Here is a 23,211-nt window from a genome sequence, read left to right as displayed (position 1 = left end):
GCCTGGTCTACATAGTGAGTTTCAGGCCAGCTGGGGCTACAGGGAGACCCTGTCTCAAAAAGACAAAAAAAAAGGCACATGCCTGTAGTCCCAGCACTTGGGAGGCAAAGGCAGGCGGATCTCTGTGAGTTCGAGGCCAGCCTGGTCTGCATAGTGAGTTCCAGAACAGCTGGGGCTACAGGGAGACCCTGTCTCAAAAAGACAAAAAAAGAAGAAGGAGAAGGAGAAGGAGAAGGAGAAAAGAAAACGTAAATAGCATGATGAGCTACCTTTAGCCTCTTTTCCCTGGTCACAGTTAGGATTCTGAAGCTACTCAGTGCCCCCAAACAAAAACTGAACTCCGGAAGGAACAGTCAATTTCAGTTGTCCCTGAAGAGAAGGGGAGATAGGTGTCCCTGCTTTTACCTTAGTGCCTTCCACATCTTAGGGACTAATTTTCATTGATTCTGTCAACAGTAGCACCAGCTTAGACTCGAATATTGGAGAAATGACTATCAGTGGTTACAGAGAACTTGGCGTGGAATGACAAATGTTTTGCAGTAACTACCTGGAAAAGAGAAAAACAATACTATTTTTTTGAAACCTTGGTTGCTACTGTGACATTTTGCTTGCCTGAAGCTTAGATGCTCCCCCCTCCCCGTTTTCTCTAGAAAAACTCCTTCTCAGCTCTACTAGCAATTTAAATGCAGTGATCATACCCATTAGCTTCTCTATCATTGTAATTGTTGTTAATTGCTATAACTGTTTTAGTTATTAGTGTTGTCATTATTACTCTAGGTTCTCTGTCTGTTTTATGCTGAATATATTAGAGCTTTGCTTTTGAATTACCAGGCTTTATTTAGTGCAGTTACTTTTTGTTCTGTTTTGTTTTGTTTTGGAGAGACATTGAGAAATGCTGGCATTAAGCTTTATTCTTTTGTTTTTCATTCCAAATGGACAGACTGGAAAAAAAATAATTAGATAGAATAATGTCCTCAAAATGGGAATGAGGATGTTTCAAATTAATTAAATGGTCAAAATACTGCACCATTTCTGATCTTCGACGGCTTGCCTGAGTCGTATAAACCTGAAGTAACCTAAATCCAGCCCAGAGAGGCAAGTTTTCACTGCTCTATAGAAACCAATGTCTGTACACATTCTCCTGTTTAAGGATGAACAAGGCTGGTTTAGGGAAAAGCCAAGCTCACCCTGCAGACTTTTAGACTTTCTGGCCCCCTTCCTAGAGCCAAGCTTTAGGAATGACACCCTGCTCAGGCTCACCTCTGAGCAATTTCAAAGTCTTTAAGTAACACTCGCCAAGTCAGTTGCTTTTTGTGGGTGGAGGGCTTGAGACAGGGTCTCCCTGAAGCCCCAGCTAGCCTGGAACTTACTATGTAGACCAGGCTGACCTCAAACTTACAGAGATCCGCCTGCCTCTGCCTCCCGAGTACTGAAATTAAAGGTGTGCACCACCACACCTGGCCTCCAAGTCAGATTTTTATAGACACCTGAAGCTTCAAAGAACCCTTCCCTGACCCCTAAGACTATTCTAAATTCCTCTCATGGAAGATATCCTCAACTCCACAGTTATATCACAGTCATAAATAGGGTAGCCTTGAAAGGAAGGGTGTGTGTGTGTGTGTGTGTGTGTGTGTGTGTGTGTGTGTGTGTCCAGTGTAGAATTTCTAGTGTCCAGCTAATACAGTCCCTTGTATTTAGTAGGTGCTGTGCACAGGCCTGACAGATGTCAAAGAATGAATTTATGAAGCTGCCTGTACACATACACATAAATACAAATAACATGTGTGTTAAACAAGGGTTGTACAATATGGAGTTGAACTAGGCTGTCTCCTGTAGAAAGCTCCTGTTTTTCCTCCATGAACCCCTATGAATGAGTTCTCTCTCTCTCTTTCTCTCTCTCTCTCTCTCTCTCTCTTGTTTTGCATATTCCCTCCTTTCTCAGCAGCTCTGGGCTGGGGCCTGTCTTCCTTCCCCCTGGGCTTTCCCCACCAAGAAGCTTACACTCCAAATTTCCCCACTATCCTTTTTTCTCTTCTTTCCGTGTGTGTGTGTGTGTGTGTGTGTGTGTGTGTGTGTGTGTGTGTGTGTGTGTGTGTTTTGAGACAGGGCCTTACTGTGCAGCCCAGGCTGACCTCAAACACGAGGCAATCCTCCTGCCTCAGCCTTCTGATTGCTGGGATTACATGTATGCACCAGTGTGCCTAGTTTCTATTGCACTGTAGCAGAGATCTGTTCCTCACATCCCGTATACCTATTATCAAATCTTAGTCTGAATCTTGCATATACCCAAAAGGTGCCCATCATCTTAGGAGTTCTCTCCTATCTGGGCACACAGTGGAAAGCAGAAACTCAACATGACAGGGCTAGAAAGTTCGCCAAGTAACTTTGTCAGTCTTCCTCCTGATGGTTCAGAAATACCAAATTAGGTTTTAAAATCCATTTCTAGCATCTGTAAATCCTTGAAGAATATTGATATCAATAGTCTTCTCATTCCTAACTTTAGTCAAAATCTTAGGGTGATTTATCAACTGCATTACAACTGAGTGTACATAATAGATCCCCTGGGAAAACTGCTGTCACTTTGCAAGGGTTGATATTTCTCTATAATTTCATGCGCTGATATCCCCAAAAATATATTGTCTTTTCAACAGTTAGCATTTTTCTCCCACTGCATTTTTCTTTCAGATGTATTCATAAGTCTGAAGCAGAATGTTTTGACTGTAGTTATTTCGTTTGCTGCCCTCTGTTGTCTACTGCAGAGACAAACAATCCTCTGTGTAAAGAAAGCATAGCTCAGTTTCTGTGTGGCTGACATTTTTTGGTTTGCAATATTGACACTTAGCTAAGTAGTTCTATCCCTCTGCTTTTCTGTACTTTATGCTACCTACTAAGATTCTTTCCTAAAGACATATAGAGATCTGTTTTACTGTGCCTTTAGTATTTGAATTATTCATAAGTTAGGAACAAATAGGAAGAAGAAAAAAAAAGCAAATACAACCAGATCCTCTGTGCCACCACTGAACACTTGCTCCCTGTCCCCATCTTGAGTAACCAGTACTATCTCTGTTCATGGGAGGGTCCAAACAAATGAGGACAAGGTGGGAGTTGGCAGAATAGCATTCCCAAATCACAGTTTGGTTTTCAACAACACAGTGTCTCATAGTGAAACCCAGGCTGGCCTGGAATTCGTGATCCTCCTGCCTCAGCCTTCTAAGTGCTGAGATTACAGGCATGTACTGTCAGACCCAGCTACAGGTCACACATGCTTTAACTATAACACAGGATTCCTAACTCCCATCAATCAAATTTCACCTTTGGCAGGTGATTGGATTCCAGCTTTCTTACAGAGCATCATCCTAAGGAGCAGGCAGTATTCCTGGTCTGGTGGGCATTAGCTCTCCTGCCATTCAAATCCCCAGATCTTCTCCCACTTTGCACGCTAGTGTTTAACCTTTCCGAGTAGAAGAGGATCAATACAAATTCTTCATTGTTAAGAATCGATGGCTGTCCCATGGCATTGTTGCCATCTAGTCTTGCAGAGAAGCCCAGTAAATCTCCCCAGTGCTTCTAAAGCTTGGTTTGTTGTCTTCAGTTGCTTTCATTTTTAATGCAGATCACTTTGGTTTCTGTTCCCCTGGGGGCTTGCAGATAAATCTTGGCAGACGTGTTCAGTGTCTACAAATGAGATGCTGGAAAAGGGCCAGCCCACCCAGAATTTAGTTGTAATGGATGAGACACCCCCATGGTTCCACTTAAAGACTGGGCTATTCGTTTCAATATTTATTGGTGATTACCTCATACAGTACCTGGGCGGGAAGTGCCCAGGATGAAACTCCTGTGTTAACAGGAGAGGCTAAAATGTGAGCTGTGATGTAGAAGACTCCTGGCTGACTCAGCCTCTCTTTTAAATATGCAGAAGGATGCATTCCTTCCAATGCATAATGAAAAGAAGCACTAGGGTATTAGATGCCCAGATCAAGAAAGTCTAGTGGGAAACTTCTTTGTGCTGCTTATTTACAAACCAACTGAGAAATGATGTGCCTGGTTTTCTTCTAAATCTATTGCCATATTATTGAATAGAATCCTACAAGGGGTGATCTGTAAATATTTAATGTTAGTCAATGATCTCCTTCTCCCATAATCCTTTGCTTATGTTGAGTGTTTGTCATCCAGACCCCCTGAATCTTAGGTTCCCTAGAAGCCATATCAGAAGGCTGGTTTCCATTTGCATCAAAAATGTGGCTCCTTGGAAAAGATAGAATCCTTTTAACTTTACTTTCTCTTCTCTTTGATCAGTGGACTATGCCAATTATTACCAGGGCCTATGGGATTGCCATGGTGACCAGCCAGATGAACTGTCCTTCCAACGGGGTGACCTCATTCGCATTCTGAGCAAGGTAAGGAGGTAGAATGTGGAGCTTGGTTCCAAAGTCTATTTTTTCACTCTTGTTAGTGTAGTTACCATAACCAGGATTATTCTGTCTTGTAACACCTCTCTCTGCATAATTACATGGCTCCCTCACACACAGAACAAAATTCCCTTTAATTTATCATTGTTAGGGAAGTTTTTCATTAAAAACTTGGGCTCAAGAATCTATTTTCACATTTAGAAATACAGTAACATAACTTTAAATATATAATGAAGTATATATAATACTAAAATTATGTCAATCAAAATTTGATGTTTTCCAAGGACTTGGGAGACATAAAGGCCATACTGTGTACATAATTTATTACCACATAGTACTATTGAAAACATTCTGGTTAGGTAAGCTGCCTTCTTATTTCATCTATAGATAAAGGAGACTATAATATAATTACCTATGGGAGGAGGAGTCAGAGCTCATTAGTTCAATTGGTTTGAGCAAATGCTGATAAGGCTAAGCTACTAAATCCAGTCCCACACAGGCCAGCTAACTTTATTCTCTTCCTCAAGCATAAGTCAATCCCTAGACTCAGCTGACCATCCCACAAATGCTACTGTTGATCATAAAAGAACAGAGATTTTTTAAAAGTCTGTTGTTTTGACAATATATCACTGATATAAAAAAATCTCCTGGGGGCGAGAGAGATGGCTCAGTAGTTAAGAGCACTGGCTGCTCTTGCAGAGGACCCAGGTTCGATTCCCAGCACCCACATGACAGCTAACAACTGTTCATAACTCCAGTTCTAGGGGAATCCAATACCCTCTTCTGACCTCCATGGGCATTGCACAACCTCGGTGCACTAACACACATGCAGGCAATATACTCATAAACATTAATAATAATAATAATATAAGAATCTTCTGGACTCATGGGCTACAATTTGAGGCAGTCACTGAGCATCACCCTTGTAAAGACAGACCATACATGTTTTATAGGCAGACTAAGATAATAGGTTCTATTCCTAAAAGAACTTATCATAAAAGATCTCTCTCTGTGTAGCTAATCAATACCTACGAACATATGTTTAAAATAATCACAATTTGCTCTTTAATTGCTGAGTTATTTATTATTTATTGTGTTATTTATGCTGATATTCTATTTATGCTGTTTATTCTATGAATGTTACAACTTAAGTCAAGAGTATATTTTGGTTTGAAATATGCTGTAAAGCTCCTGAAGAAACAAACCCAGGGGTCATCTAAATGACTCAGAGAATAAAGACACTTGCTACCAAGGCTGATGATCTGAGTTCAATCCCAGGGACCTACAGGGTAGAAGAAGAGAATGGACTCACAAAAGTTGTCCTCTGACCTCCACACACACTGTGGCACATACACACAAATAGAATAAATAAATAAATAAATAAATAAATAAATAAATAAATAAATAAAATCTTAAATATAATATAAAAGAAAAAAATAACCTAGACCAAATCGACCTCCAGGTATCTTTCAGTGGCTCCAATCAATCAGGCTCCTTTAAACAAGCACTAAATTCAGACCTAGCCCTTTACAGGAGGGTGGGAGCTCTGTAGGTCCTGCTGAGTGAGATCACAATGTTCTAGTGATTTCTCCTGGAACTCTAACTCAGCGCCACCCTTGCGCCATTTCGGTGCAGCTCCAATACACCAAGAATAAATTGGAAGCAAAGAAGGGAGTGGACATTGGCCTGATTGGTATTTCAAATGCCCGAAAGCAAGGTTTGCCGTGTAATAGAATTTGTGTACATTACTGTGCTGGCATTATGGGGTAATCGAGTTATTCACTCAGGTGTGACCAGGCCTCTGTTTGCCCAGAGCCTGCAGGTGAACAAATTAACTGTTTACATTGTCTGGAGGAGCCTGCAGCAGGAGGGGGACAGCCCAGCCAGACTGTCTGTCTGCTGGCCTTCTCTTTCTGTCAGGATTATTTTGTTTGTTTTACATGTCTTTTGCCTTTGTTAATGGCTTCTCACCGGGGGGTCCCTTTCCTCCAGTTACAAGGGGCTGTGCAGTGACCTGTCCTGCAATATGGAGTGGTGTGTGGTTACCATGGCTATGGTATTTCTAAAGAGATTCCAAGGAACAAGTCTTTTAAAATCAACCTCTTTTCCCCACCCTTACCCCCATCATTACTACATGCTAATGTATCAGAGTTTAACTTGATGAAAATGCCTTACTTCCCTAATTCAATCAGGTTCTGTCTCCACTCTTCCAGAAGTTTCTAAATGCATTAGTATTTCTGCCCCCAAAGCTGTACCAGGTACCTCCCTTGTGTTGCTAACACCTGCAAATCAGAGGAGGAAGTAAGAATTTGGCAGTGGCTGAGGGATGGACCCTTATAAAGCTTTCTTCCAGTATCGTCGCCGGCTTGGGGAGCATCTCGGATTGGATTTGCCTTGATTCTATTACCTAACTCAATCAGAGTCCTCGTATGGGAAAGAACCTTGAAAGACCTCACTATCAATTTGTTTGCCTCTAAAAAGCACAAATGAACCAATTCCTACCTATAGAAAAGGGGATTCAGCTCCTTCTAGAAATACAGCCATTCCCTGCTCCCTGGAATTCTCTCTCATATTCTCCCCACTTTAATCCCAGCTGGCTTCCTTTGTTGGAACTGGCCTGCCTCTCACACACCTGGAGAGAGAACAGCTCACAAAAAAGTTGAGTTTAGTCCAAAACAATGGTGTCTGGTCCCTCTGGTCAGTAGCACCTTCAAAAAAAGCATCTATCTAGAAACCATGCCAGTGATTGTTTCCTTGAGAGATGCAGGATGCCTCTGTATAACTCAGCTCAGCTCACCTGTACAATGAGGGAGCTTGCTAGAGAACATCTGTTTCTTCCACCCTAGACATTCCCATTCTAAATACAGTGGGCCTGATGTTGCAAAATTGCTCAGAACTCCCACACGGAACTGTGTCTTAGCTTTAATCACTTGCTCCATTTAAGCAACAACAAACATTCCAAATACCAGCTGTTTTGTCTTCAGTCCTCATAGATGCAGCTGGTTTATCCCCTTTAAGAAAAGTTTTGAGGTGCTGGGAATCAAACCCAGGGCCTTGTGCATGCTAGGCAAACACGCTACTCCTACTCCGAAGTTAAATCCCCAGCCCCTTAATAAAAGAAATGTGAGGAGAGTGGGCTAAAGGAAGGAGGCCTCAGACTGGGGAAGAGGGTAAGAGGAAGATGTTAGCTTTTAGTCCTGGCTCCTGCTGCTCCATGCTGTTTGGGGGTTTTTTTTTTTGTTTTTTCTTCTTTTTCCTTTTTTACTTTTTCTTTTTTTTTTTTGGTCTTTTTGAGACAGGGTCTCCCTCTAGCCCCAGTGGGCCTGGATTCCCTATGTAGACCAGGCTGGCCTCAAACTCCCAGAGATCAGCCTGCCTCTGCCTCCAAGTGCTGGGATTAAAGCGTGTGCCACCACACCCGGCTTTACTTTTTTTTTAATATTTTATTTATTATTTTTATTTTATGTATATGCGTATATTGCCTGCATGTAGGTAAGTGCATCTGTGTTGTGCAATGCCTGCGGAGGACAGAAGAGGCCATCGGATCCCCTGGAACTGAAGTTATGGACAATTGTTAGCTGCCATGTGGGTGCTGGGATTGGAACCCAGGTCTGCAAGAGCAGCCAGTGTTCTTAACCGCTGAGCCATCTCTCCAGCCCCCCTCCTTTTGTACTTTTATTATTTTATTTGTATGTGTGTGTGTATTTGTGTGACTACATAACTGAATGCCACATGTCTTGGTGCCTATGTAAGCCAGAAGAGGGGATTAGATCCCTTGGAGCTTGAGTTACAGGTAGTTGTGAATCACCTGACCTGAGTGCTGGGAGCTGAACTTGGGTCCTCTGGAAGAGCAGTAAGTGCTGGTAACCACTGAGCCATCTCTCCAGCCCCTCCCCACTGTTTCTTTTAAAATTATTTTGTTTATTTATTTATTTTATGTGTATTAGTGTTTGCCTGCATGTATGTAAGTGCACCACATGCATGCAATGCCTGCAAAGACCAGAAGAGGGCATCAGATCTCTTGGAACTAGAGTTAGGGATGATTGTTAGCTGCCATGTGGGTGCTAGGAACTGAACAGCCAGTGCTCTTAACTGCTGAGCCATCTCTCCTGCACCTCCTTTTGGTTTGGTTTTGGTTTTGGTTTTCTTGGTTTTGGTTTTTTTTTGTTTTGTTTTGTTTTTTTGGTTTTTGTTGTTGTTGTTGTTTTGAGATAGGGTCTCCCTGTAGCCCCAGCTTGGCCTGGAGCTCACTATATAGACCAGGCTGGCCTCAAACTCACAGAGATCCACCTGCCTCTGTTACATTTATTTTTTTAAATCTTTATTATTTTTTATTTTATGTGTATGAGTGTATTGCCTGCATGTAGGTAAATGCACCTGTGTCATGCAATGCCCTCGGATAACAGAAGAGGCTGTCGGATCCCCTGGAACTGGAGTTATGGACAGTTGTTAGCTGCCATGTGGGTGCTGGGATTCAAACCCAGTTCTTCTGCAAGAACAACTAGTGTTCTTAACCGCTGAGCCATCTCTCCAGCCCTAAATTTATTTTTTTTATGTGTATGAGTGTTATGCCTGCATGTATGTAAATGCACCTATGTCGTATAGTGCCTGTGGAGGCTAGAAGAGGGTGCTTGATCCCCTGAAACTGGAGTTACAAAGGGTTGTTAGCTGCCATGTGTGTGCTGAGATTTGAACCCAGGTCCTCAGCAAGAGCAGCCGGTGCTCTTAACCACTGAGTTATCTCTCCAGCACCTCCTTGCTGTTTTCTTAACAGACACCCTAGTGTGATCTACACCTGAATCCTAGAACCATAGGGCTAACCTGGGGGCAGGGGGAACCTTCAAGTTTTGACTTTGGATAGGAATGATTCCCAAATGAAAGATATGAATACTTTTGCTTAAAAAAATATTTCTGGGGGGCTGGAGAGATGGCTCAGCGGTTAAGAACACTGACTGTTCTTTCAGAAGATCCAGGTTCGAATCCCAGCACACACATGGCAGCTAACAACTGTCTGTAACGCCAGTCCCAGGGGATCCAACAGCTTCTTCTGACCTCTACGGGCATTGCACGACACAGTGCACTTACCTACATGCAGGCAATACGTGCATACACATAAAACAAAAAATTAAAAAATAAAGTTTTTTAAAAAGATAAAATCCTTATGGATATGATTAGCTGGACAACAAAGATGTTCCCCTCTTTAAACCAAATGTCTATCACCCGTTCTGTTCTCAGGGATGCAAGTAACAACAGATGGGTTATTTGTGTAACTTTGGGAAAAGGCACTTAATCTTGCTAAGCTTTAATTTCCTTATCTGTAAAAAGTAGGATCATATTTGTTCATAGAGTTGTTGTGATCAGAGAACGTGTATAAAGATGTAGCACTCAGTAATGGCTGCTAATAGCATCTGCTCCAATCCACTAATACTACCCTTTGGTATTGGACATCTACTAAAAATTCAATAAATTACTGGTGTATTAAGAGTGAAATGAGGGCTGACAGTATGGCTGAGCATGTGAAGATGCTTGCAGTCAAGACGGACAACCTAAGTTCAATCCCCAGGACCTAATGACAGAAGAAAAAAACCAGCACCTGAAAGTTGTCTGCTGAACTCCACACACACACACACACACACACACACACACACACACACATATATATATATTTTAAATATACACAATAAAGAAGTATACATTAAATATATTTAGTTTAAAAATACACAATGAAGAAGCCTACATAGAAATACACCCTGTCTTTCTTGGTCTGAGAAATTTCATCATTGACATCTGATAGAGCCTTCCAACTTCTCCTCCAGAAGAGGCCAGAGCCACATATCCAAGCTCAAAACAGTAACAAGGGCACAGTCAGCAGCAGGACTCCCGCTGCCCTCCCCCCAGCACATCCGTACATTCCTAGGCCCCATGCAGCTTCATGCCCACTTAATTCACTGACTTCCAATTTGGGTCTTAAAATATATTAGAAGGAGATTTTAATAACAAAGCGGATCTGAACATCCAGTGGATGTTCCTGCATTCCTTTTGGGCCCAGATATTTCAGAACAGCTTTTTCTGGTAAGGGACTGAGCATCCCCTTCTTCGCCGGAGGTACTGGGACAGAGCTCCAGCCACAGCAGGGTGTTTAGCGCTCTTCAGTGACTCCAGATTGTGGCACGGGTGCTGGTCTCTTCATACATAACCGATCGCTCCTGAGAGCCTGCCTCTCGTAAATTACTTCCCACGATGCCAGCGACCACCACAGAATTCAAGTTTGAATAGAGCAGGAAAAAGGTGTTTGAAAGGCCTGTTCACTCAGCTGCATTTTAATTTCCTTTTCAATCTTGTCCCAATTAATTTCACAGAATTAATCTCACAGAAGCAAATTCGGCAGCACTGAGGCTGTGGTTTTAGTGTGGCAGTCACTCTGCCTGAACATGAAATAGGAGCTAATATAAAAATCCATCTGCTGTGTTTGAAATACACACCGGCTGCGGCTCAGTCCTGTCTGACATTCCAAGCATCAACAGCGGGGAAAAGTGATTTGGGGGTTAGTGGCCATCAGTATCTGGCAGGGGTTCAACAACAGGTGTACTCCAAAAATCCATTCAGCGTGGGCACCAGGCATGACAGGGCAGGTGCTGCATCACCCTCGGTGTGATAATGTTGTTCCCTGGCTTGCTTCCCTGTGTCTAAGGAATGCAAGGCCATTCCATGGACCACTATGGTCACTTATTATCAATAGGAGAAAGAGAGGTAAGATGCCTCTATTTGTATAAGCTAGGGTACAAGTCCCACTTTCAGAGAGGTGACCTGACTTCTGCCCGCATGGTATCTCCCTAGAGAATATTGCCTCTAAATAATGTAGGTGCTAGCCGGGCATGGTGGCACACACCTTTAGTCCCAGCACTCAGGAGGCAGAGGCAGTTAGATCTCTCTGTGAGTTCAAGGCTAGCTGGAGCTACAGGGAGACCCTGTCTCAAAAAGACCAAAATAATTAATAATAACAATAATAATAATAATATAGGTGCTTATACTACTTGAGATGATACTTAACTGAACGACCATTGGAAAAATAATCCTCCAGTTTCAGTAATATTTGATGGTGGTAACATGAGCCATCCAACAAATGAAGGCAAATTAAAAAGAGAAATTCTTTCAGTTGACTGGAAAGAGAGGCACCTGCCCAAGTAGGTAAACGGAGCCAGAAAGTGACATCTCTTGGACTTGGATTGTGTCCCTCACGAATAGGTCTTAGACTCATCCAAAGAACCTATCCGGAGTCTTGCTTCCACAGAAATCAGCTTTGGAGCAACAAGTTGTGCATCACTTACAGTTGATACTTACATGATGGCTCTGCTAGGACAGGAAGGTCTTCTCACCCCCTCAGCAGTCCAGACTATGGACTATCTTCTCTGCCGGTGAAACCAAGGAGTCTTATAGGCAAGGTCAAGTTTATCATGGGACATATGGTGTTGGTAGATGGCTGCAGGCTTCATATGGGTAAGGACAGATACATTTTGTCAGTTGGAGTTCAGCTGCTCAAACTCGGGCCATTCTGGGATTCAGCATTCTGAACGCAGCAGGGCCTGTCCTGGCTGGCACACCTGGGCCGTGTTAACATAATGCCTCATCTGTTGTAATGAGATTTTAAAAACCCATTTTTTTCCCCACTTACCCCCTCAAAGGACTACTTAAGAATATAGAGCTTTCCCCCTCTGTTAACCCCTTCCTCTTCATAAGTTTGGTACATTGTGAAAAATCAGAATGCAATGATACTGCCTGTTTTAAGTGAGCTTAGTTGGATGTGACAACAATCCTCATAAAAATCAATGTTAATTCTTTGCATTGCTTTTAAATGAAGGATTTTTTTTTTTTTTTAAATTTCAGGGCTCTGAGGGAAAGGAGGTATTTGCTGACATCTAGTGTCCATTTAGGACTTCCTCAGGCACCATACCCTCTGCTTGACTGAGTGGGGGATGTGCAGGGAGAGGGGGTTATCTGGGAGGTAATTTGGGGGTAGTAAGTGGGGAGGGCCTGGGGCACAGAATGCCCAAACAATATGATGAAACTGATCAATGCCTGTCAAAGAGCTATTATTCACCTCTGACCTAACCAAAGGGGGTAGGCAGGGATAGACCACTGGAAAATATCTTTTCTTATTTATGATGGTATGGGAGAAACACAGAGGCTATCCCCACCACCCCATTTCATGTTAACAAGCAGGTCAACACTGTGCTGTGATGACGAAGATGATGATGATGGTGATGATGATGATGATGATGATATTTTCTCTCATTAATAACCCCTATGGGAGGCTGGAGAGTTAGGAGGATGGGAATGGGATTTGGGGTCAGCTGGAAGGCAACGGTCATACACCGGTCAAATTCAGTAGAGGCCATTCCTTTCCCCTAGACAGGAACCAATCGTCTAGAACAAACCCTGGCAGCCTCATTCCTTCCAGGTAATTTTTATAAATGAGGGGATACCCATTCCAAGAGAGGACAAAAAGGAGAGGGTGTTTATGTGTGTGTGCATATGCATACATGTAAGTCTGCTAACAAGGGGCCCAACTGCACAACAACCCTATCCCGTTTAATCCTGGCTATTTATTACAAAACCCACTTTTTTAAAGAGAATACAGTTGGCATGTTCCTCTTTAATCTCCTTATTCCTAAACTATTGTCCTAGGCAGGGCCTTTCACTTTCAACACACACCACACACAGACACAGACACACACACACACACACACACACACACACTTCAGTCAGGTGGAAAGTCCCATACCAGATGTTTACCTAGAACCACATAAGCCATAGCAGACTTAGCTTAATGCTCAGAATCGCCCGATGCTTTACAAACTCCAGTGTAAAAAAACTCTAACCATTTATTTTGCAGTGAATTTATAACAAACGCTGTTAAGGGCTTCATCTTTTGACAGAGGTAATAATAAATTCACTGTTAAAGACGGTAGTTTAATTCCTTATACCTCCAATACTGCACAGAATAAACCATATTCATCACTGAGTAATTTTTTACCACATAAATCTTTAAAACTAACCGGTGAAGGCTGTTGAGACTGAAATATTGTGAATTTATTAGATATGCCCATGTAGTATTGGATTCAGAGGTTTCCATTCGAATATATTACAGGGAAAATTTGTGTCTTTAACTGTGACGTTCCCTCCATTTCCCGCTGCCAGTATTATAACAAGCAGCTCCTCCAGAGTCAACTGCACATTTATTAGACAGAGATTTAGTAATAAACTCCTCAGTAATCTGCCAGAGAGGCCGGTTGGCATTTCTGTGATAGGCCCCTATTTAAAAGGACCCACAAAAGCTTTGTTTCTGTGTAATTCTTTTCTCAGAAGGAACTCAGCCTCCCTAAACCTCTTCTGCTGGGGTTCTTGATGTTGTATGGATTTACCTTTCCAACTAGACTCGAGAAATATTGTATAACCTCATCACCAATGTATAGAGCAGTAATTTCTGTTCAAGTTGTAGGATTCCTTGTGGGAGACTTAGGGCAATTGATTAGAACACAGAAAGCTGGAAATTGCAGACACTCATAGATGTATGATATTTAATGCTAATTAAAAGATCATATTGATCCACAGACCAGAAATAATCGACGATGGCTTCAGAAAACTTGTTATTTAAAAATTCTCATTTTGGTATGACACATTAAAGACACGATTAAATCCTCAGATTTGAACAAAAATCCTTTTGCTCTATCATTAATTTTGAGTGGAAATATGAACTGATAAATGAGCAAATTCCAAACTTTTCTCATGATTTGTTAGTGAAGTGGCATTTAAACTAACCAACTGATTATATCAAATTATATCTCCAGTTTCATTAAGGGAACAGTAATATAGTTGAATTGAAAAAGGTTGTTTTTTTTTTTTCTTAAGAAATATGTCTCTTCTCTTTAGCGAAGAGATACAGTGGTTTCTCTGTCCCTGCTAATATCCTATGTTTAGGAAGAATTCCAAATATAAAAACTTTCATGGAACATTATGAACTTTATGATTCTTTTTAAATATAATAAAATGAAATAGGTTTCCTAACTATTAAACAAAGGAGAAAAGTCTCCTGGCAGTGTAAGACTGCAGCCCATTGGGATAATTGTCAAAAGACAGAACCCGGCTGGAGAGATAAGTATAATACCAGCAATTAATATTCAGTATTTCACATTCCAGTAGAAAGGATGTGTTTTTCCTTGTGATGTGGCTCATAAGCTGAGAGAGTCGGGAGCCAGATTCTGAGCTCTGTCTTCCTTTCGTGTTTAAGGATTAAGGAGAAAAAAAATAAAACAGCAACAACAATCCAACTCCATCTGTAAATGAACAAACATCTTGATTTTATAGCTATTTGCTTTGTAAAACTGAGGAATGAAACAAAAATTACTGGGTGCCTAAGTAACACTTTAATTCAGAATTCATTTACTCTGTAGCTATGTAGTTGTCACAAACCATAATGCAGTATTTAATTAAAATAACAGAAGTGCATCTAGATATGTCCTGGGGTAGCTATCACCAAATTATAGCCTGTGCCATCAGTATTTTATTTATGAAATGGCAGATTCTAAGGTGCAACCAGGCTGAAGCAAAGCATAAACATTTTAAACTTGCAGTTTTAGAAAGGCTCTCTCTTTTTTCCTGCTGTGTCTTTAAATTTTTTCTTCTATCGAGTTGGGGGGGAGGTTGTGGGATTGTTTTGCATTGGATAAAGATCTCTCTTTCTAACTCTTGCTTTTCAACTATTGACCTCCCAAGTCTTCTGGCTGTGAAATCCTGTCTGTTGTCATGGAAAGGCTTGTGAAGGTCACAGGATCCCCAGCAAGCCTGGGACATCTTAGGCGGAACTTGGACATGGACTCCAGGAGGGTAGGCTCTCTGTGCCTGTTCCCACAGTCTTCCTTGCACCTTCTTTTCTGTCTATAAATACCCGTTAGAGTTTACACGCTCGCTTACCCTACTTTGTGGATGTTCACCGCAGACAACGCTGCTCCTTTTCATAAACGCATAGCATCTATCTTGCACGCACCCACCATCCATCTCCTCTTTCACATTGGCTGTCCCATCTTCCTCCTTGTCTGCAGAATTATGTTCAGCAAGGTCCCGATTTATAGGAAATAAATAATGAAAATGGAAGGGACTGGGAAAGATAATCGAAACATTCAAATTGCTATTTTTCACTGTACTTTACACAAACAGAGCATCTGTAAACACCTAGAAAAGGTGTTGGCTGGTCCCTAAAAAGCAATGCCTTCAGAGTATTTGGACCAAGGGGGACCTGCATTGTTCCTATTCCAACTTTCCTACTTTTTGATGCTCTAAGATCTAACCTTTCTTAAACAGTAATTTATACTGTGTTACTGTTTTCGTTCTTTCTGCTTCTTATTTATCCCGCTTAGAATGACATGTTTTCATCTTTTGTGTTCTCTATGATAATCCTCAGAACTGTAAAACAGAAATAACCATTGCAATCCCCTTTTTAAAGAAACAAGTCCCCATGGCTGCAGTATAAAGGTATTCTAATAATGATATCATCGGATCACAGCCCAATCCTACAGCAAGGGTCTTTTAGAGAGAGGATTTCTTCTACACACTTGTAATTATTTTAGCCCTTTTCACAGGTCACATAAAAAGTTAATTTCAATGGCTGCTAATTTCCGTCCAACAAGAGTATGATACTTTAAACCACCCAAAATAATTGGATTCAAAACAAATTTAGGAAATTGAGTGTGTTAGAAAGCAAATAAAAATATCCTTTTGCTGGGGAGGAGGGCGAAAGCAGTAAAAAGGGCCCTTTTCCCCCCTTTCCTTCTTTCCCCTTCACAACTTTGCCATTAAAGTTGCACCTACAGCTAGAAGTTTGTCCGTGAAAAATGGTCATTTTGTTTCTCTGCTCAAAGAATGTTATTAAAATGCTAATTTAAAAGAAAAAGGAGTTAAATATCTAGCGATGGTGCATTCTAATTGCAACCATAATGAGCTCTCTAAATGTGCATGCCCCTGACACACACAGAGCATAAACAGCAGTAAACAGATCATTAGTACCCACGTTCATTTATTCTGGCGACCTTACCATGACCCCACCGAGGGTAGGGTGAAAAGCAGGTGGATCTGGCTGTGACACCCCCTAGAGGGATCCAGGAAATGAAGCTATAAGCTGTTGTCATGGAAACGCCTATGTGTGCAGATGATGTAACACACCGACAGGCTGTAGGGCTCCGCAACTGGGACTCAGCGTTTCCCTCGCCGGAACAATCTTGAGGATTAAATTATTCATTTCTTTAATTCACAGAGCAAAAGGAATCCTAATTTTCTTGGTGATGTGCAGCTCTCTTTCATTTTTCTAGGGTCTGAAACATGGTGACTTGTCCCCTCTTTCTCTGAAACCCACTCCAGCTTCCCACATTCTAGCCCCTGATAACTGAATCTGGCATAATCAGGTGCAGAAAGGCAGCAAAGATCCTACACCCAACACCCACACTTAAGGGGGGGAGGGGAATCTAAGGGCTTAAGTCAAAATTAAAAATATAATGTGCCCCTTGCTAATGAGGGCATGTTGGCCAGAGATTAAATGCTTACTTATCCTGAACATGATGGCTTTGCTTGAGCAGGGCAGGGGCAGGGTTGGCTCAGAGAACCAAGCCCAAACCCAGTGCTGTGAGCCCGGAGAGCCACAGTCTCTAACGAGCACCTCAACCTAGCAAGGTGCAAGAAAGAGATGAGAGAAAGCGAGCAGCTGCTCCCCTCCCGTGCCCAATTGAGAGAACAGAGATTAATAAAAATAATTCTTTGGAGAATGATTCCACTCTATCCTATCCTGTTTTGCACCAAACAACCTCAATAACCTTACGGCAACAATAGAATAACTTTTCTTCTTTTTTTAAAGGAAGCAGAAAAGACAATCTCTGGAAATTATTTTAAAATAAAAAATCTCCCAGCCTGTGCCTCCCCGGCCCCCTCCCCATTGCACTTTAGATGAACCTGTGATATTGTAGCAATGGCCCTTGAAGTGCAGTGGGGAGGTGATTTAGGAGAATATTAAAGGCAATGTGGAGATTCAAGGCGCCTCTCTCAGGGAGATCTGGAGAAATACGCAGCACAGATGGGCTGAGCAGATTAAACATTTCCGTCACATTGTTTCCAAATTGTGTTGTGGTGCCCGAGGCTGGTACTGCGGTCAGAGCAAAACAGCGCTGCAGAGCTGCAAGCGGCTCAGTTTATGGAATACATATTAATATGCCCGTCTCACATGGTATCACAATTCTATCAGCTCCAAAATGCTGCTGTCTCTATTGTTCCTGAATTCTGTGCTTGGCACCTTGTTTTCTGCCAATCTGTAAAGTGTTTACTTTTCCTTTCCACTTTCTTCTTTAGGTGAAGTTCAAGTTGTGTGCTGCTTTCCTGGCTTTCTTTACAACCTTATTCCACATTCCCTCTTTCCTCCTCGGCTTATGATTTTTCTGTCTCCTGTGCCAGCACGTACACTCTGTTGTTCACACCCATGTCCGTCACCAACAGCGTCCGGTGTGCCCAGACCCTGCACCCCTCTCTGGCCTTTACACTCTCTTCAGGACATTAGCTTCACACTCGAGGCTCAACATTCCCTCACTGAAGCGCTCCCACGCCCTCCACCCTGATCACATACCCTCAGAACACTCCATTCTTGGCTGGGGTGTGTTTGTAGTCATGTCACCGTGAGCCCCCACCTGCTTTTGCTGATCACTTCGGCCTTCCTTCTTACAGTCACATATCTTCTCTCTGGTATCCAAGCCCATCAATCTTCAGGATAGCAAGTTCCCTGAAATGTAACAATAAATAAAACTGGCTCAATTGAGGCAAATTTAATGATTCATTTTTATTATGATATATAGACCAAAATTCTGAATAATGGAAAAGAGAAATGATTGCCAGGAACCTTAAACACGGTGTAAAATTGCCTGGAGAGGCCGCCAAACTATCCAAGGTGTTAGCCAAGTGCTGAGCTCCAAGTGCCACGAAAGCACCAGCCTCCCAACCAACCATTTCCTTTCTCTTTCAGGAAAAAGCTCTTCACAGAACTATTTGTGCTGAAAAATGGTATCTCTTTGTCTTTAGTAAATAATCCCTGTTCCCAATCTTCTTTTTCCATCGGCTGAAAATGTGCTGAGTTGGGCCCCCTCATTTTCCTTAATAACTTAATGATAGCTTAAAGAAAACATTAAAATATCCAGCGCTGGATTTTAGGAATACAGAATCTACAGGCCAAACCATAGTAAATATATGCTGTTTTCTTGTTTTGTTTTGTTTGGCTAACCCTAGAATATTCAATCTACTCTGCTTAGGGACTCAAATTTCACATCTTTACTAATGATAATGTATGGTACACAAGCACTAATAAGAGAAATATACAATCATAATTCCATGATTGATGGGCTTTTCCCATACATCTATCAACCACCTATTGATCTTTCATGTCTGAAGCTGATGGATTGTTCTTTTGAAGAGGAATTCTCTTATTTACAACACTAACACAGTGAACTTTCATGGTTAAGAGAACAAAAGTCTGCAACATTTTCTGGGAATCTTGTTCCACAGAGGCTTAGAGCCCAGTTCCATGTGACAGGAGAATATTTCTCTTAGGAACCTTCTCAACGGAACTAAGTATGTCAGGCAGCTTGTTCCAAATGCTACCATGTGGATTTGAATAACAGCTATGAGAAGAAAACACACCTTTGAAGTCACAGTTAAAGAGCTGGAGTCTCAGAAGGGATAAGCAAGCTCAATCAGCCTTTGAAGGGAAGCGCACTGCGGCTGGGGGACTGGAGCCTAGAAAAGACAGTGAGGGAGAAGCAAGGATTATTGATTCTCTTTCACTGTCTTTTGTTTAATAAGGGGGTGGGCGGCACGCTATACTAGGACAAAGTACAGATCTAGGCCATAAAGTCTGCTGTATTTTCCTCTAAAGTGCTGGTCTGTAAACTATGGAGGTTCATAAACCCTTTGAGAATCTAATGAAAAGTCTGGGCCTTGCCCCAGGTATTCATACTTATACATAACACACAATTTTATGCCAGTTTCAAGAAGTTCAAAGAATCTTTCACATCCATCCATAGATAGGCTAAGGGGGTTCAGACTCCAGTTTAAGACTCCATGCCCTAGAGGGTGGTGAGTTCCTTTTGTTGGAACAGCCTAGGATTCACTGAGCCTAGAAATTGAATTCTCATCCCAAGACAGGATGGTCATTCCAGGTCACGTCTGTGCTACTCCAGGGGAGCCATGGAAGAGCTTATACAAATAGGAACCAGCAGGGAGGAGAGAAATTAAAATGTAGCAATCATGGAGTAGGGGTATTTAATCTCTTTTAAGGCTTATGATAGGCGCCTGCTGGTTTTCCCCCTGATATCCCCTGACACCTACTGACAGGGTATTTACAGCACCACACAGGGACTCAGGGCCCTGTGACAGGAGGAACACCGAGGAGGTCCATGATAGTCTTGAAACCATAAACAGCAATAGGAAACCACTGGAGGCAGAATCAAGCTGTGTGCCATGCCCGTTGTTAGTGACCATACTGCTTTTTCTTTATAGAATTTGCTGTTCTTTTTATGGCAGGTTTGGTAGGGCTGTTTTTTCCTTGTTGATGGAGATGAGCCGCATAAATCTTTTTAGGGCAGTATGTGATCCCCATAAACACTTTCGACTGTTGCTGATGGTGGGCTCCGTGTCAATTTCAGGTTCACTCAACATTCTACTCATCCAAGCCAGTTGCCTCTCCATCTGATAATGGAGTCTAAACAGCCAACTCTCATTTTCAAAACTTCTTCTTTGGGGCTGGAAAGGGGCTCAAGGAGATTTGCCAAGGTTGGAGTTGAGAAAAACGGCTATTCCAGCCAATGTAGAAATATTGATGATGGAAATAGGCAACATGCTATACTTCTCACAGACAAGAGGGCTCCAAAGCCTTGGTGGCAAGAAGCAAGAGGCGTGAAGGGTTTTCTGATGTTTTTATAGATTGTAATATTTTAATCTAAAACATCTTCAGGTGACAATTCCTATCATTAAAGTCTTGCCCTTACCCTACATAATATACGTGAAGTTATGATACGGGATGCATGCATAATGCTGATGGTCAAATGCTGTCACTTGTAGGTGTGCGGCCCCACTTCTAAAGTAGACACACTCCCACACTGAGGATTGCTGGTCTCCTGGGAGTCTCACAGTATTTTTCCAATTTTTCCAAACATCTGGGCCAAGAGAAGTTCAGACTTTACAGAAAACCATTGATTCCAGAAACTCGGTCCTCTCTGCCACCCTGAATCCAAAACCCAAGAATCAGCAACTTAATAAAAACGCAGTAAATTAACACCTCTAGACAAGAGCAGAGTTCATTCAGAGCTAGGGTCTGGCAGGCTGAGCCAGTACTCTCTCCATTTTAATAGTTTAATAAAAATTAGCATAATTAACGAACATCTGTATGATCCAGAGTGGTGCAATTTGGCACTTGGAAACGAGGGCTTAAACATGATTGCTGTGAGTTTAATGTTGTTTTAATTCTTTTTGGCACTGTGCAGTGAAATAAACGTTTGGTGGTGATAGTTCTCGGCCGGATCTCATTTGCATTTTTCTCCCTTTGATTATGAGCAATTGTGGACTCCCCAGCAATTCATCAAAGTAGAAATTATTTTAAAATACCTCGTGGTGTTCAGACTGGGCTGGAGCAGTGCATGGGGGGGGGGGTGATAGTGGGAGAGAAGGCTAGAAATTTCCATTCATGCTTTAAACTTCTCAGCCCTGTAGCCCTTTTCGGGTATCCAGCCAAGGGATGAAATCTGGAAAAGATAGTCAGATTCCCAGTCCTGTAGGTGCTTTGATTAAGTTCCCAGGCTTCCACAGCAGGATACATATGGTCTCTGAGACTCCATCCTCTGTACACTTCTGCCGGCTCCTTTGTTTTGAAGGGCAGAGAGTTGATCTCACTCATTTCTTTTCCTACCACTGTGCTGGGGCCACTACATCTGCAGTCGGCAGGTCAGCTTTCCCCTCGAGCAAGAACAAACTGACTGGGAGCCTGGCCTGGGCAGGTGCCCTGCTGAGCCTCGGCTGCTTCCTGCTTGTACCTTTTTCAAGTTGGCAGAAAGTACCTTTCCAAGACTTGGTCCCTACCCTTGGCCTGACAGCCAAAGGGGGACTGTGAAGTAGGAGTCGAAGTTGGGGGTCTTGGCTAATCCTGCAGAGCCATGCACCCCCACCTATCATACAAGGCTTAACTTAAGCAAGTTGACTTTGGTCGGAAGACTATCTGTCAACATTGTGCCCATCTCTGCCTGTGAGAAAGCAAAAGTGCTAAAGCTGGTTCTTCTGAGTCACAGTGAGAGACGAAGACAGCATTATCTCCCCACCACAGCAAAGCCCTGCAGATGTAGGTATTCTAGCTGCTTGCTAAACACAGGCAGCTTTACAAGAAAATATAAGACAGAGGGATAGAGATGTAGCTCCCCACTGCAAAACAAGCTTAAGGCAGAGACTGGGCTAAATTTAGTGTTGAAAAACGGATGGTAACATAACTTGCATTGAGATGAGCTTTAAGCTGCCCTGTCAGCTCGCCGGGCGTGGTGGCACAATGCCTTTAATCCCAGCACTCAGGAGGCAGAGGCAGGCAGATCTCTGTGAGTTCAAGGCCATCCTGGTCTACATAGTGAGTTCCAGGATAGCTGGGGCTACAGGGAGACCCTGTCTCAAAAAGACCCCCCCCAAAAAAAAATGTCCTGTCAAATATGGGCTGAGGAGTTCTGGGGGTGTTCCATAAGGCTGAGTGCACTATAGACTATAGGGGGAATTTGCCCTGGAGGAAGTGAAGAGTGGTGTAGAAATGGACGGTGGCTTGACACATTCACTTATTCAAGACTCATTTGTTGTAGTTGTTTGGGGTTTGGTGGTGGTGGTGGTGGGGGTGGTGGTGGTGGTGGTTGATTTTGCCTGTATGTCTGTATGTATATGGTGTGCATGCATATAATGTGGTCGTGTGTGTGTGTGTGTGTGTGTGTGTGTGTGTGTATGCATATGCATGTGGAGACCTGAGGTTGACTTCAGGCATCTTGATCACTCTCTACCTTACATATTGAGGCAGGATCTCTCTCTTGAACTCAGAGCTCCACAATTCGGCTGCTTTAGCTAGCCAGCCCAGCTCTGAGCATGTCTCTGCCTCCCATGAGCTGGGATTACAAGCAGGCCACCATGCCCACCCAGCATTTATGTGGATGCTAGAGATCCGAACTCTGGTCCTCATGCTTGCACCACAAGCACCTTACCTGCTGAACCATCTCCCTAGCCTCTGTTTTGGTATCTGTTTTGTTTTTGAGACAAGGTCTTGCCTTGTAGGCTAGGATCACCTTGAACTCACAGCAATCCTCTTACCTCAGTCTCCCCAGTGCTAGGATTGCAGATGTGAGCTATGCAGCCCCTTTAAAAATCAGTCTTGTGGGCAGGCGTGGTGGCACACACCTTTAATCTCAGCACTCAGGAGGCAGAGGTAGACAGATCTCTGTGAGTTCAAGGCCAGCATGGTCTGTATAGAGTCCAGGTCAGCTGGGGCTACAGGGAGACCCTGTCTCAAAAAGACTGAAAAAAAAAAATCAGTCTTGGGGCTAGAGAGATGGCTCAGCAGTTAAGTACTTGCTGCTCTTGCAGAGGACTTGAGTTCAGTTCCCAGCACATTGGGCAGCTGGGCAGCTTACAACTGCCTGTAACTCCAGTTCCAGAAGATCCAACACCTGGCCTCTGTAGGCTCATGTGCCTATGCACTTGCATA

At 42.7% G+C, this 23,211-nt stretch overlaps 1 protein-coding gene across 2 annotated transcripts in view; it reads left to right on the top strand.

The window, feature by feature from the left end:
• Skap1 (src kinase associated phosphoprotein 1) overlaps nucleotides 1-23,211 on the top strand; it is a 315,747-nt gene that overhangs the window by 282,339 nt on the left and 10,197 nt on the right. For both annotated transcript variants that reach the window (XM_017799420.2, XM_017799421.1), the window contains exon 11: nucleotides 4,297-4,397. In XM_017799420.2, coding sequence (XP_017654909.1) covers nucleotides 4,297-4,397 — 101 coding nt within the window. The remainder of the gene's footprint in view (nucleotides 1-4,296; nucleotides 4,398-23,211) is intronic.

The sequence above is a fragment of the Nannospalax galili genome, unplaced genomic scaffold (assembly GCF_000622305.1).
Source record: "Nannospalax galili isolate Female #2095 unplaced genomic scaffold, S.galili_v1.0 scaffold95, whole genome shotgun sequence".
In the NCBI taxonomy this organism is placed as follows: domain Eukaryota; kingdom Metazoa; phylum Chordata; class Mammalia; order Rodentia; family Spalacidae; genus Nannospalax; species Nannospalax galili.
This window is presented reverse-complemented; position numbering and strand designations above follow the sequence as displayed.